General features: G+C 46.9%; 1 protein-coding gene across 1 annotated transcript; it reads left to right on the top strand.

The window, feature by feature from the left end:
* The first annotated feature begins 989 nt into the window (after positions 1–989).
* On the top strand, positions 990–1,621 carry LOC123162643 (Bowman-Birk type trypsin inhibitor-like). The gene is made up of 2 exons (XM_044580430.1): positions 990–1,143; positions 1,231–1,621. The coding sequence occupies exons 1-2, from the start codon at positions 1,065–1,067 to the stop codon at positions 1,440–1,442; spliced, it is 291 nt and encodes a 96-aa protein (XP_044436365.1). The 5' UTR covers positions 990–1,064; the 3' UTR covers positions 1,443–1,621.
* Positions 1,622–14,245: the final 12,624 nt, after the last annotated feature.

Raw genomic sequence — 14,245 nt, 5'->3', positions numbered from 1 at the left:
CACCATGAGTCATTTCGAATCCGAGAATAAGGCTGCCGAGGATATATGTGATGCAATTTTTGAATATATATTCCTACGCATATGACTATTTTGTGTTTTCCTTAATATATTTTTTCCTTTTTCAACTGGATTTTTACAACTTTCGAAAGCCTTTTGCAACAAAAGAGTTCGGAAAATTAATAATCTTACTATTTATAGATAGTGCCGATGACCAGCCCATGTAAGGCCACTTTAGGTGTTTGCATGACTATTCCGCGCAACTAGCTAGGAATAGGAGGACTCTCCATAGGGCTCATATACCTATACTCATGCCAACAACTACAAAACAAAATTTGCCTGCAAAAAAAAACTACAAAACAAAATTACACACACTTCCAAATCATAAAGTTTCAGAACGCATGGTGTCCATAAATTGCCTGAGGCCTCCCTAAGGGCATCTTCAACAAACTCCCCTGCTTCTCCCCTACTTGCACTGATTCGCCGGGCACGGAATGTGCCAATGCATCTAGTACAAGTGAACCGACGGCTACTTCTATCCTTCTAGCTAACTGGCGTTTACCATATATAGTCACATATCATCCAATCAAATCTACGCGGCGGCACGCAGCAAGCCACCAACTAACCCATGTGTGAAAAGCCAAGGTGGTACTTGACGCGGTGCACTACAAAGTCTGCAGCCACCTACTATATGTATATGTATATATATTGCCGTCCCCAGCCAGCTATATATAACTACAGTTGTCGTCAAGCTTTCTGAATAGATTTACGTGTGAAACACTTGCAGGCCACCCACGGACGACGCCTCATGCATGCATGCTACTGCTAGAGATCCAATCTAGATCACGCCCACATGCTCTCTGCGTGTAAAGCTTGGTGCCCGTGCTGCTAGTTGCTCATATCTCTATTGTCACTTGTGCTCTCGCCTCAGTCGATCGGGTTGGGACTCCACCCTATAAGAAGCCCGGCATTCCACCCCATTAGGCATCAACCTCCCAGCACGAACCAACCCAGTCCCTGCTACATATTCAGTCTTTGCAACCAATCCTCGCCAACAAGACGCAAGCATGAGGCCCCAGGTGCTGCTCGCCACGCTGGCCGTCGTCGTCATCCTCGCAGCAGCTCTGCCCCTCGCCCACGGCCAAGGTGAGCCCGGGATCCTACTTTTCTTTCTTCATCTCCTCACCAAGTATGCCAGCGAAGCCGCTTACTCACGTTGTTCGCTGCCTACAGGTGCGACCCCAAGCGCGTCGCTGTGCTGCGACAACTGCGGCACCTGCACCAGGTCCATCCCGCCCAGGTGCACGTGCATGGACACCTCGCCCAGCAGCTGCAACCCGGCCTGCAAGACCTGCGACAAGTCCACCGTGGCCGGCCGCGACAGCTTCCAATGCAAGGACCGCGTCGCCAACTTCTGCCAGCGCAGCTGCACTAAGGCCGCGTGATTTGTCCTGTTTGTCGCCCTAATAATGCCGATTAGCCTGTGCTTGTCCTTTATTTTTTGCAGTATTTAAGAGTTCCCTCTGCATCTTGATCTGGTAGATGCAAAGAAGAAACGAGAGTTCAATGCATGCTCGTTGTTCCTTCTTGTGCCTGAAATAAAGAGCATAATCTTTGCTCAAAATCTTCTTTGTTAAACCTTTTATGCAGTGCGACCGATAAGACACATATGCATGGACTGGAATGGAATATGTATTCAAATCCAAATCATCTACCATGTGGAGGCACGAATGGAATGCATTCATGTACGAAGCACCAAGATGGAGAGATGTCAAATTTAAATCCAAGTAAAATAATTTATAATCAAATCCGTTAAAAAATGGTAATATCAAACCCAGTCCAAATACTTTAGATCCTGATCTATTAAAATCCAACGAATCACAAAAGTTTGATTTCCACACAAAAAAACTAAAGTTTGACACTAAGAATGTCAACATCGTGTTGAAACTATAGTTTTCATGAAATGAATGGGAGATTTTTGTAGATGACTTAGCTTGTTTAGGAGTTATTATTTTTTGCAGTTGACAAGTCTATATGCACAAGTGAACCCCCCCCCCCCCCCCCCCAAACAGTAAATTTAAACCCGCTCGCCCGCAACCCGCCATGCATGGCGGCTCCCAATCTACTCCCCGTACGGACCGGCTAGTTCTTTTCCTGGTCCGCCCTTTCCTTCCACGTACGACAACGCCTGCGGTCGCTCCTAGCCCGACGCCCTCTGACTCCTCGGCGTCCACTAGTCCATCCCCGCCGGTCGTGGTGGACCAGCCCCTTCCCCGTCCAACACTCACACCATGGTAACTCGTGCTAAACGTGGCATCTTCCAGCCCATTGACAGTCTAAATCTCTCCGCGACTCACTCCACTCCCACTCCTATTTCGAAAACATACCGGGGTGCACTCCATGACCCGCACTGGCATCGTGCTATGACCGAGGAATTTGATGCTCTTGTCATTAACGGTACGTGGTCTCTTGTGCCACATCCTCCTCGTGCTCATGTTGTTTCAGGGAAGTGGATCTTCAAACATAAATTCCACTCGGACGGCAGCCTTGCCCGGTACAAGGCCCGATGGGTGGTTCAAGGTTATTCTCAACAACAGGGCATTGATTTCCATGAGACATTCAGCCCCGTTGTAAGCCTGCGACGATCTGCATCGTTCTTAGCCTTGCGGTCTCTCGGTCGTGGCCGATTCACCAGGTCGACGTCAAGAATGCTTTTCTCCATGGCACTCTTGACGAGGAGGTCTACTGCCAGCAGCCTCCCGGCTTTGTTGACGCTGCCTGCCCGGACTACGTGTGTCGCCTGCACAAGTCTCTTTATGGCCTTAAGCAAGCCCCACGCGCTTGGTACCAGCGGTTTGCCCTCTTTGCACATCGGCTTGGCTTTGTCGCTTCCAAGTCGGATGTGTCTCTCTTCATCTACAGGCATGGCACCGATCTCGCTTACCTCCTATTTTATGTGGACGACATTATTCTCACTGCATCGACGGATCAGCTCCTGCGACACCTGACACAGCAACTCCACACAGAGTTCGCCATGACAGACCTCGGTACTTTGTCATTCTTCCTTGGCATCTCTCTCACTCGGACATCCTCGGGAAGGTCCTCTCTCAGCGACAGTATGCCTTGGAGTTACTTCACCACGCCGGCATGGTTGACTGTAACACCTCCGCTACTCCCATCAACACCAAGTGCAAGCTCTCGGCTCAGGATGGCCCTCTTCTCTCCGATCCCACCATGTAGTGGAGCTACGCCAGTGCTTTGCAATATTTGACACTCACGCGACCGGACATCGCGCACGCAGTTCAACAGGCCTGCTTATACATGCATGCACCCCGAGAGCCTCATATGCACTTGGTTAAGCGCATTCTCCGGTACATAAATGGCACCCTCGACCTCAGCTTACACCTCTCGAGTTCCTCCTCCAGAGTGCTTACAGCCTACTCTGATGCTGATTTGGTTGGGTGCCCTGATACTCGATGCTCTACGTCTAGCTACTGCGTCTATCTCGGAGATAACCTTGTCTCTTGGTCGTCTAAAGGACAGACCACCGTATCTCGCTACAGTGCCGAGGCGGAGTATCGGGCGGTTGCTCATGTTGTTGCTGAGTGTTATTGGATCCGTCAGCTTCTTGGTGAGCTTCATCGCCCTCTGACGTCTGCCACGGTTGTCTTCTGTGACAACGTTAGTACTGTCCACATGGCCTCTAATCCGGTACAGCATCGTCGCACCAAGCACATTGAGATTGACATCCACTTCGTTCGGGAGAAGGTGTCTCTTGGTGAGGTCCGGGTTCTTCATGTGCCATCCTCGCATCAGTATGCTGACATCATGACAAAAGGATTGCCGTCACAACTCTTCAATGAGTTCCGCTCCAGCTTATGCTTGCTTCCGTACGACGCACAAGCTGAGGGAGGATGTTAAAGTATACCTTTTGTTCATATCACATGTAATAGGAAACTAGCACAATATCCCACCGAATATTGTAGTCTGATTCGGCTGAGGATTTGCTTTTGATTTACCATGATTACCAAGGCATGTACTCCTATATATTGTGAATACAAGTCAGCCCCATGTGTGGAGTACAAAACACGAAACACTTGTTTTCTATAAGAGGTGGTGAACCCACTAAATTCCCGATGGCACTAAAAGCATATAGAGAGGGACACATCAAGAAATTTCAACCGGTAACCGTATCAAGGACGAATCTATATCAGGTGGTGATGCCCACATAAAAACCGTATCAAAGAAATTGTAATGTATAAGCGAAGACAGCTCTTAGAGGGCACTCGGCTTACACCTCCTGCTTACACTCCTGCTGTCACAGAGCGGTCAAGTGCGGCGAGCATGTCCATGTGTCACGGACGTATTGGTCGTCGTGTGCCGTCTAAAAGCGAGTGTTTTACCTGCAGTATGTCGAGAGTGTGCCGTAGGCTGAGTGTTTTATGCATTTTTTTCGCTTATATGCCAGGTGGTTGATAAATTACACTCGGCATAAGAAGAAACAAAAAGGCATTTTTTTCATGTAGTGTATGAGTCAATAATGTGATAACTGCAAAACTTGTTCCTGGTGGGCATCTCCTTTCAAATAGGTTTTCAAATGTTTGGTCGCGCGCATTGATATGGATGGTCTTCGTGATGACCTCGTACGGCGACGTACTGCTCACAACTAGCATCCCCCTGATGTAATACTAGATGACAACTTGTTTTAAAGGGTAGATGATGACTGTTACCTAATGATTTTCTTTATAGGGTAGCGACACCTTACGATTTCCCTAATGGATATAACGACGGTTCACCCAACAGTCTTCTAGACTAACTTCATTTAAATTGTCATCCGGATTTCCGTCCGAATATGCGGCCATGATGGTGACGGTGGTGATGAACCAATATATTTAGTTACAGTTTGCGTTTTACGCCATCAAGCACGGATAGACTTTGAGAAAACAGAACATTAATTTACTCGTGGGAATAAAAAAATGTCATTCCTCCATAGGAGCAAGGGCTCCATAGGAGTAATTCATGTAACTTGGGGTCCGTAACTCGTTAAGACGGTGATTTTGGATAGTACATTTTCTAAGAGAAAAGACTTGTGAAGGGCATCTTAGATCTGATAGCATAAAAAAATACGTCTTATGTTAGATCTGATAAATATCACGAAAAGACATGTAGACCTTTTCAAACAATCTCATGGTACAGACGATGGAACACACTACAAACTCAAGACAGTGCCTGGGGTGGCCCCTTATGTGGCCCAAGAAGCACGAGAAGTCCACCGGACTACTACGCCATTGTTGGAGTACCGTCGGATCAAAGCTATAGCCATTAGAGGATCTTGAGCCGGACATGGCAAATTCGGCCCCTCAAACGCCCGCGGACGCGCATTCGTGGATACTGACCAGTCACGTCTCGAATAAAAGATTCCACATCCAGATAACTTAAATTAGAAACCTGAAATCCGTATTATTACATGCAATGTAAAGCGATCTTTAAGCAGAGCTCGTCTGGCTCGGCCGTGCCCATGTTCGGTGCGCTCCCGAGAGTGTTGGTCCGGTCACCGACAAGGTAGAGTAGGGCATGGGACACGAGCAAGCTCACGGAACTCAAGGCTCCGCCATCTCTCATACCCTACTCTTCCTCATCGGAGCACCGAACCCATTGGGTGCGGGTGGACGTCAGATTGATGGTGGATCCGTCCTGCAATGAGTAGGCGTCATCCACCACGACGTGGTTGCGGCACCCGGACTGGTGCACCATACGGGGCACCAGAGAATGTGACTCCTACTCGCCGACGTCCACCGCCGCAAGGGCAGCCGCGGCCTCCCGCGTCTGCTGCCTCGCATGGCGGGCATGCCGCCATGCTTGCATCAGATGACGCGACGGTGCGTCCATGGCCTCGGCGCGTCAACATAGGGGTTGCGCATCCGCCACCACATGCGGACGCTAGACAGACCACACCGCCTCCGGTGAGGCAGCAACGGCTGCCCTAGCACCAGATCCACGCGCCATCCGAGTGGACGTACTGGATTCCCGACGCAAGGAGTCCGAGCGCTACAGTGCACATGCCTCCTCCCGGGAGCAGCGTAGCGCAAGCCGGACAGCCATCTCCTCCTCGGGGCTGCGTGGGATGAGCTCGGGATCGACGGATCTGTAGGTGAAGGACTCGAATCCGCTGCCCGCCATGCCAAAGACGGTCGGAGACAGCCGAAGGTGAGCTTGGGTGGTGGAGTGGAGTGGAGTGAAGTGGATGGGGATGAATTTATGTTGGGTCGGGTGGGCTAGTTTGGACCACTCGTCGGACCTCCGCGTCACCCACCGAACCATCACGCATCTGCTAGAGCTGGCTACAAGACAGTCACTCCGCCGTCGCCGCCCACCACCACGCCGCCAGACACCGTCACCACCAAAGTTGTCGTGATCTTCAGAAAGAGATATCTCATTGAAACCTAAGGACCATATGTTTGATTTAATATTGGGGAGAATTTTTATTTTTATTTTCGAAACTGGGGAAAGAATTATTGAGGCTATCAAAAAGCATCTCATCTGCACACTTCCCCTAAATTATTGGGAAAGACCCAATAACTACTTGTTAGGGAGTTCTTTTGTGGGAGAGGGGGCTCTCTTAGAAATGCTCTAAACCTATGGCCATTAGGCCTTGCACAATACTAGATGCTTAGGAAAATAAATTGAGTTTTTTGAAGCACTAGTGCCTATCTTCTATATCTAAATAGCAAACCCCCACTAACTATTTTTTTCAACATACAAGCAAGGCACATCATCGCACACCATGTATGAGAAAAGGCCCAGGCCGACTACCATAGGCCTCTTAACATGCAACCATGCCACTTCATCATGGAACATGCATGAAAAAGACCCATCTCAAAATATGCAACCATACATGAGAAGTTTCATTCTATTATGATGTAATAGACATTCTACAACCATATAGTAATCAAACATAATAAATTACATGTATTTTCAGTTTCAACTTTTTATATTATTACTTCAAATATTCATGTTTCATACAACGAATCATATTGAAGTTTGTTGCAAAATATACCCGCAACAACGTGTGGGGTATCGACGGATCTGTAGGTGAAGGACTCGAATCCGCTGCCCGCCATGCCAAAGACGGTCGGAGACAGCCGAAGGTGAGCTTGGGTGGTGGAGTGGAGTGGAGTGAAGTGGATGGGGATGAATTTATGTTGGGTCGGGTGGGCTAGTTTGGACCACTCGTCGGACCTCCGCGTCACCCACCGAACCATCACGCATCTGCTAGAGCTGGCTACAAGACAGTCACTCCGCCGTCGCCGCCCACCACCACGCCGCCAGACACCGTCACCACCAAAGTTGTCGTGATCTTCAGAAAGAGATATCTCATTGAAACCTAAGGACCATATGTTTGATTTAATATTGGGGAGAATTTTTATTTTTATTTTCGAAACTGGGGAAAGAATTATTGAGGCTATCAAAAAGCATCTCATCTGCACACTTCCCCTAAATTATTGGGAAAGACCCAATAACTACTTGTTAGGGAGTTCTTTTGTGGGAGGGGGGGCTCTCTTAGAGATGCTCTAAACCTATGGCCATTAGGCCTTGCACAATACTAGATGCTTAGGAAAATAAATTGAGTTTTTTGAAGCACTAGTGCCTATCTTCTATATCTAAATAGCAAACCCCCACTAACTATTTTTTCAACATACAAGCAAGGCACATCATCGCACACCATGTATGAGAAAAGGCCCAGGCCGACTACCATAGGCCTCTTAACATGCAACCATGCCACTTCATCATGGAACATGCATGAAAAAGACCCATCTCAAAATATGCAACCATACATGAGAAGTTTCATTCTATTATGATGTAATAGACATTCTACAACCATATAGTAATCAAACATAATAAATTACATGTATTTTCAGTTTCAACTTTTTATATTATTACTTCAAATATTCATGTTTCATACAACGAATCATATTGAAGTTTGTTGCAAAATATACCCGCAACAACGTGTGGGGTATCGACGGATCTGTAGGTGAAGGACTCGAATCCGCTGCCCGCCATGCCAAAGACGGTCGGAGACAGCCGAAGGTGAGCTTGGGTGGTGGAGTGGAGTGGAGTGAAGTGGATGGGGATGAATTTATGTTGGGTCGGGTGGGCTAGTTTGGACCACTCGTCGGACCTCCGCGTCACCCACCGAACCATCACGCATCTGCTAGAGCTGGCTACAAGACAGTCACTCCGCCGTCGCCGCCCACCACCACGCCGCCAGACACCGTCACCACCAAAGTTGTCGTGATCTTCAGAAAGAGATATCTCATTGAAACCTAAGGACCATATGTTTGATTTAATATTGGGGAGAATTTTTATTTTTATTTTCGAAACTGGGGAAAGAATTATTGAGGCTATCAAAAAGCATCTCATCTGCACACTTCCCCTAAATTATTGGGAAAGACCCAATAACTACTTGTTAGGGAGTTCTTTTGTGGGAGGGGGGGCTCTCTTAGAGATGCTCTAAACCTATGGCCATTAGGCCTTGCACAATACTAGATGCTTAGGAAAATAAATTGAGTTTTTTGAAGCACTAGTGCCTATCTTCTATATCTAAATAGCAAACCCCCACTAACTATTTTTTTCAACATACAAGCAAGGCACATCATCGCACACCATGTATGAGAAAAGGCCCAGGCCGACTACCATAGGCCTCTTAACATGCAACCATGCCACTTCATCATGGAACATGCATGAAAAAGACCCATCTCAAAATATGCAACCATACATGAGAAGTTTCATTCTATTATGATGTAATAGACATTCTACAACCATATAGTAATCAAACATAATAAATTACATGTATTTTCAGTTTCAACTTTTTATATTATTACTTCAAATATTCATGTTTCATACAACGAATCATATTGAAGTTTGTTGCAAAATATACCCGCAACAACGTGTGGGGTATCATAGAAGAGACGCCTAATTACACGTCTATCCTCTACAAATAAGCTCCGTTCTTAAAGAAAACTGATTTATTTCTTTAAGCATCTCCCCTAAGCATCTAAGACAACCCAGAGTGGGAGTAACATAGGTGGTAACTTCGACATATCTAGGCAAATAAACGATGTGGCGACTATTTAATGAAAAAAGAGAGGCATGTGATTATATAGCTAGTTACTCATAGTATGAGTAACATCATACATATCAAGACAAAGAATATAACCTAATAAATGAAGTGTCGCATGACACCACACATATAGTACTCCCCACTATAGAGGTAGTAAGATAGACTAATAACATCTGCATGTTACTAGTTAACATATGCATGTTACTAGTCTAAGTTACACTAGTAGAAAACGGGGCAAAGGTCACAGGGCAGTTTTCACATTAGCCCCGGTTCAGTCACGAACCGGGACCCATGGGGCATTCGTCCCGGTTCGTGAGCCCAGGGGGCCGGCCGGGGCCTCGTGGGCATTGGTCCCGGTTCGTATGGAACCATTTGTCCCGGTTCGAGCCACGAACCGGGACTAATGGTCCTCGCTCCTGGCCCACAACCATTTGTCCCGATTCTTGGCATGAACCGGGACAAAAGGCCCGGATTTAGTACCGGTTCATGCCAAGAACCGGGACCAATGAGGTGCCTATATGTACCCCATCGCCACGGCAGAGCACTCCACAGTGCTCTATTTTTCTCTGGCCGGCGAGGGGAGGGCTTTGTGGTGCTCTAGCTCACCTCCTATGCACATGAGGTGTTCGATGAAATGCCCGAGCCACACTAGTTAATCTTTCTCCTCTCGAAACTCGACCTCCGAGCTCCATTTTCCTCGAGATTTGTCTAGGTTTAGCGGCCCGTCACGTCCCATTCCCGTCTTCACCGCCGTCGACCGCCCGCGCCAACCGGGACTAATGCCTACCTTTAGTCCCGATTGGTGCCACGAACCGAACTTTTCGACATACCTCGCCAGTTGCCCCCGACGCCGCCAGGCTGCCAGTGCTCGCCGTCGCCGCCCGCTCCTCATCGCCGTCGCCCCGCGCCCTTGCCTCGACGGGTCGCCGCCCGGTGCTTGTCGCCGTCGCCCTGCCCCCACGCGCCGCCCCGCCTCGTGCTCCCCTGCTCGCGCACGCCGCCTCAGCGCTCCGAGCCCCCTGCCCGGCCCGCGCGTGCTCGCCGGCGCCCTCGCCGCCCCCGCCCCGTCCCGGCCCCATGTGCCGGCGCCCTCGCCGCCCCCGCCCCCGCCGTCGCCATCGTCCTAGCCGCCCCCGCTGTGAGAGCCGCCGCCCCGGCTTTGTTTTTTTATTAGTTTAATTTTTTTGTTCATATGTGATGTATATGTGTATGTGGCTATAATGTATATGTGAACAAAAAAAATTGTATGTATGTAGATGTTCAAAATGTATGAATATATATGTCAAAAATGTTTTTTTGTTCATAGAAAGTTTTTTGCTCATATATAGAAAGTTTTTATATATGACAATGGATATATATTCGATATATATGAGAAATGATGATCCACATGGAAAAGTTTTATATATGCAAAAGTTACAATTTTAGAAAAGTTTTATATATCTAGCTAGGAAGCGAAGAAGAAGAAAAAGAAGGATAGGAAAGAAGAAAATAAGAAGAGGAAAGAAAGAAGAAGAGGAGAGGAAGAAGAGGAGATATAAATAAGAAGAGGAAAAAAGAAGAAAAAGAAGAGGAGAAGAAGAAGAAAGGAATAGAGGAGAAGAAGAAAAAAATAGAAAATATTCTTTTTTTCTTCTTCTCCTCTATTCCTTTCTTCTTCTCCTCTTTTTTTCTTCTTCTTTTTTTTCTTCAATCCTCTCCTCTATTCCTTTCTTCTTCTCTCCTCTTTTTATTTCTTCTTCGTTTTCTTATGTTTCATCGGGTCTGTCGTCGTCGATATATACCCCTCCCGATAACTTCAACACGAGGGGGGATAACTTCAACACGAGGGGGGGTCGATATACCCCCTCCCCGATAACATTATTTTCCCGTGTATATATGTCGTTGTTGTCGATATAACCCCCTCCTGATAACTTCAACACGTGGGGGGGGGGGTCGATATACCCCCTCCCCGATAACATTATTTTCCCGTGTATGTATGTTGTCGTTGTCGATATTACCCCCTCCCGATAACTTCAACACGAGGGGGGGGGTCGATATACCCCCTCCCCGATAACATTATTTTCCCGTGTATATATGTCGCCGTTGTCGATATAACCCCCTCCTGATAACTTCAACACGTGGGGGGGGGGTCGATATACCCCCTCCCCGATAACATTATTTTCCCGTGTATGTATGTTGTCGTTGTCGATATTACCCCCTCCCGATAACTTCAACACGAGGGGGGGGGGTCGATATACCCCCTCCCCGATAACATTATTTTCCCGTGTATATATGTCGTCGTTGTCGATATAACCCCCTCCTGATAACTTCAACACGTGGGGGGGGGGTCGATATACCCCCTCCCCGATAACATTATTTTCATGTGTATGTATGTTGTCGTTGTCGATATTACCCCCTCCCGATAACTTCAACACGAGGGGGGATAACTTCAACACGAGGGGGGGTCGATATACCCCCTCCTCGATAACATTATTTTCCCGTGTATGTATGTCGTCGTTGTCTATATAAAACCCCCTCCCGATAACTTCAACACGTGGGGGGGGGGGTCGATATATACCCCCTCCCCGATAACATTATTTTCCCGTGTATGTATGTCGTCGTTGTCGATATATATAACTTCGACATGATGGACGGTCGATATGTATACCCCCTCTCGACCGTGATAACTTATACCACGGGAGCACCCCCCGGCCCTCTCGCTCGACCAAAACTCTCGAGGACACCCAAACCCTAGAAAAAAACGATGTCGGTCTCCTACCCCCTCCCGCCGCGCCCCTACCCTTGAAGCGTTGCCTAGGCCACCCCAAACCCGGAATAAGCTAGGTCTACGTTTGCACTAATATATCCACCTGCTGTCATGTTTGTGTAATAATTGCCATGTTGTAATATTTGCAGAAACAATGGAGCACGGACGAGATGAGCAAGCAGAAGAGGTGTTGGGGGACATAATCTTAGCCGGAGGTGATATCTTGTCGTATCTTAACGACAATGATGGTCTGGAAGAACAGGGTGAAGAAGCAGGCTGCGGTGATCGAAGAGTGGAGGAGGAAAGACATGATTATGACGGCTCCGGCGTCTAGCAGTACAGCTGCCAGAGGCGGGAGGCAATACAGATTCGGTCCTTCTCTGAAGACTCCAGAGAAGTTACCATATGAGAGGACCGAGGAGGAGAACGCGAAGATCGTGCGAGCCGAAGTGAAGAACTTCTTTGAAGGGGTCAAAGCAAAGAAACATCCACCTCCGGAGGAGAAGGTAGATCCGGTGAAAGCAAAGCGCACTCTGGCTGCCCTGACAAAACCACCAAAGTCCCCGCCAAAAGGCAACTATGAGCGCGTTCTTGCAAAGGCATATGCCGAAGCGGAGCGGTCGGGAAGTACTGTCAGTGATAAAAGGATGAAAGAACGACGAGCTGGGAAAAAAATTGCCCAGCTCGGCGAACAAGAGAACCAATCGTGCCCCCCGCTCAAGGTGTCAAAAGACATCGTCGCTAATGATCCGGGTATGGTGCCCGATTATACCGATCTTGGAGATTACCTGCCCGACGATGTACATTATGAAATCATGGAGGTGGACGAACACAAATACCATTACGGGAAGCCTCTCGTCAAAGATGTCAAATCTCTAAGCACGATGATGCGAAGACTACATGATTGGTACATGAAAACCTGCAGAGAGTCTGATGGGATGAGTACTTTAACACTGAGAGTTAAACCGGAGCATGACCTCGTTGGAATTGAACTGCTGAATGTTCCATTTGAGGATTTCTTCCAGTTTTACAATCTAATGTCCCTCGATAAAACAACGATCACTTGCTACTGTCTGTAAGTAGTACTACTTCTGTCATTAAGTCTCTCTATATAGGTCAGCTCTTTCATTGCATGTATTTATACTTATCCTCACTATATTATGCAGATTGAAGATCGCCGAATTGAAGAAAAGACAAATCGGTGATATTGGGTTCATTAACACAAATCTCATAGATGATTATCAGGTTAAATTTCATGCCAAAGAAGCCGAGGCCAACTTGCTACAATCGTTGGTAATAAATCAAAACAAAGATATAATACTCTTTCCCTACAACTTCAAGTGAGTGTTACTGTCTTCTGCATATTTGGTTTCCCTTTATTAGTCCAGGTTATGGTAATGTAATTGATGACTTATGCATGCATGCATGCGCAGCTTCCACTATATTCTCCTAGAGATGAAGCTTGAGCCGGGAGTAGTAACCGTCTTTCGAGACAAAAAGATCCCCAGGACTATGCGAACATGACTCAAATGCTCCAGAAGTAAGTTAAATCGATCATTATCCACCATATCAGCAACTTTGTTCATTTCTTGATATCAAGTAATTGTTTTCTTTGTCTGGCAGGGTTTGGAGAAAATTCACCTCAAAAGCCCCGGGACTGCCGAACCAGCTGCAATTTAGACACCCAAAAGTAAGTACTATAGTAGCATGTTCGCATCTCCTAGTGATTCAAGCGCTAGTTTGATCAATACCATTTAGCATGCTTGCTTACCAGTTTGATTGACCTCTATTTCTTGTAAAGTGGTTGTGGCAGCAACCCGGGAATAATTACTGTGGATACTACATTTGCGAGTCCATCCGCTACCATACCTGTGAGCGGGGCTACACTGAAGAACAATATGAAGTGCGTAAGCAATAATATTCACAATTTTATTTTATTATCATCATTTGTGTTGAGTTTCATTTATTCATATATATATGTATTGACCCCCTTCTTCAAATTAGATTTTTCGGAAGCGGGATGAACTCCTAGCACCAGATCGTATGCGAGGAATTCAAGAGGAATTGGCGGCATTCTTCCTTGACCACGTGATCGCTGAAAACGGAGAATACTATGTGGACCCTGTGTTCCTACAATATAATTAGGAGATTGTATTGTAAGAGATAATTATTGTATATATGTAGCCGGTAGTGTCGGATAGATATACGAGAACTTGTTGTTCGACCAATATCTCGGAGAAGGAGAGGTGGTCGATATCACTTCTCTCTGTATGCATATATATATATATGTTCATGACGATCTTCTGTTTCCTTCATTTGATTACTAGCTAGCGTGTCTACTCCTCTCCATACGTATATAGTACGTAGCGTCGACAAATCAC

This window comes from Triticum aestivum, chromosome 1D, assembly GCF_018294505.1.
Source record: "Triticum aestivum cultivar Chinese Spring chromosome 1D, IWGSC CS RefSeq v2.1, whole genome shotgun sequence".
NCBI lineage: Eukaryota > Viridiplantae > Streptophyta > Magnoliopsida > Poales > Poaceae > Triticum > Triticum aestivum.
This window is presented reverse-complemented; position numbering and strand designations above follow the sequence as displayed.

Excerpts from the sequence above, each read along its gene's own strand:
- LOC123162643 (XM_044580430.1), top strand. The coding sequence starts at position 1,065 with ATGAGGCCCCAGGTGCTGCTCGCCACGCTGGCCGTCGTCGTCATCCTC. Across the intron at positions 1,144-1,230 it reads GCCCCTCGCCCACGGCCAAG|GTGCGACCCCAAGCGCGTCG; the intron begins GTGAGCCCGGGA and ends CGCTGCCTACAG.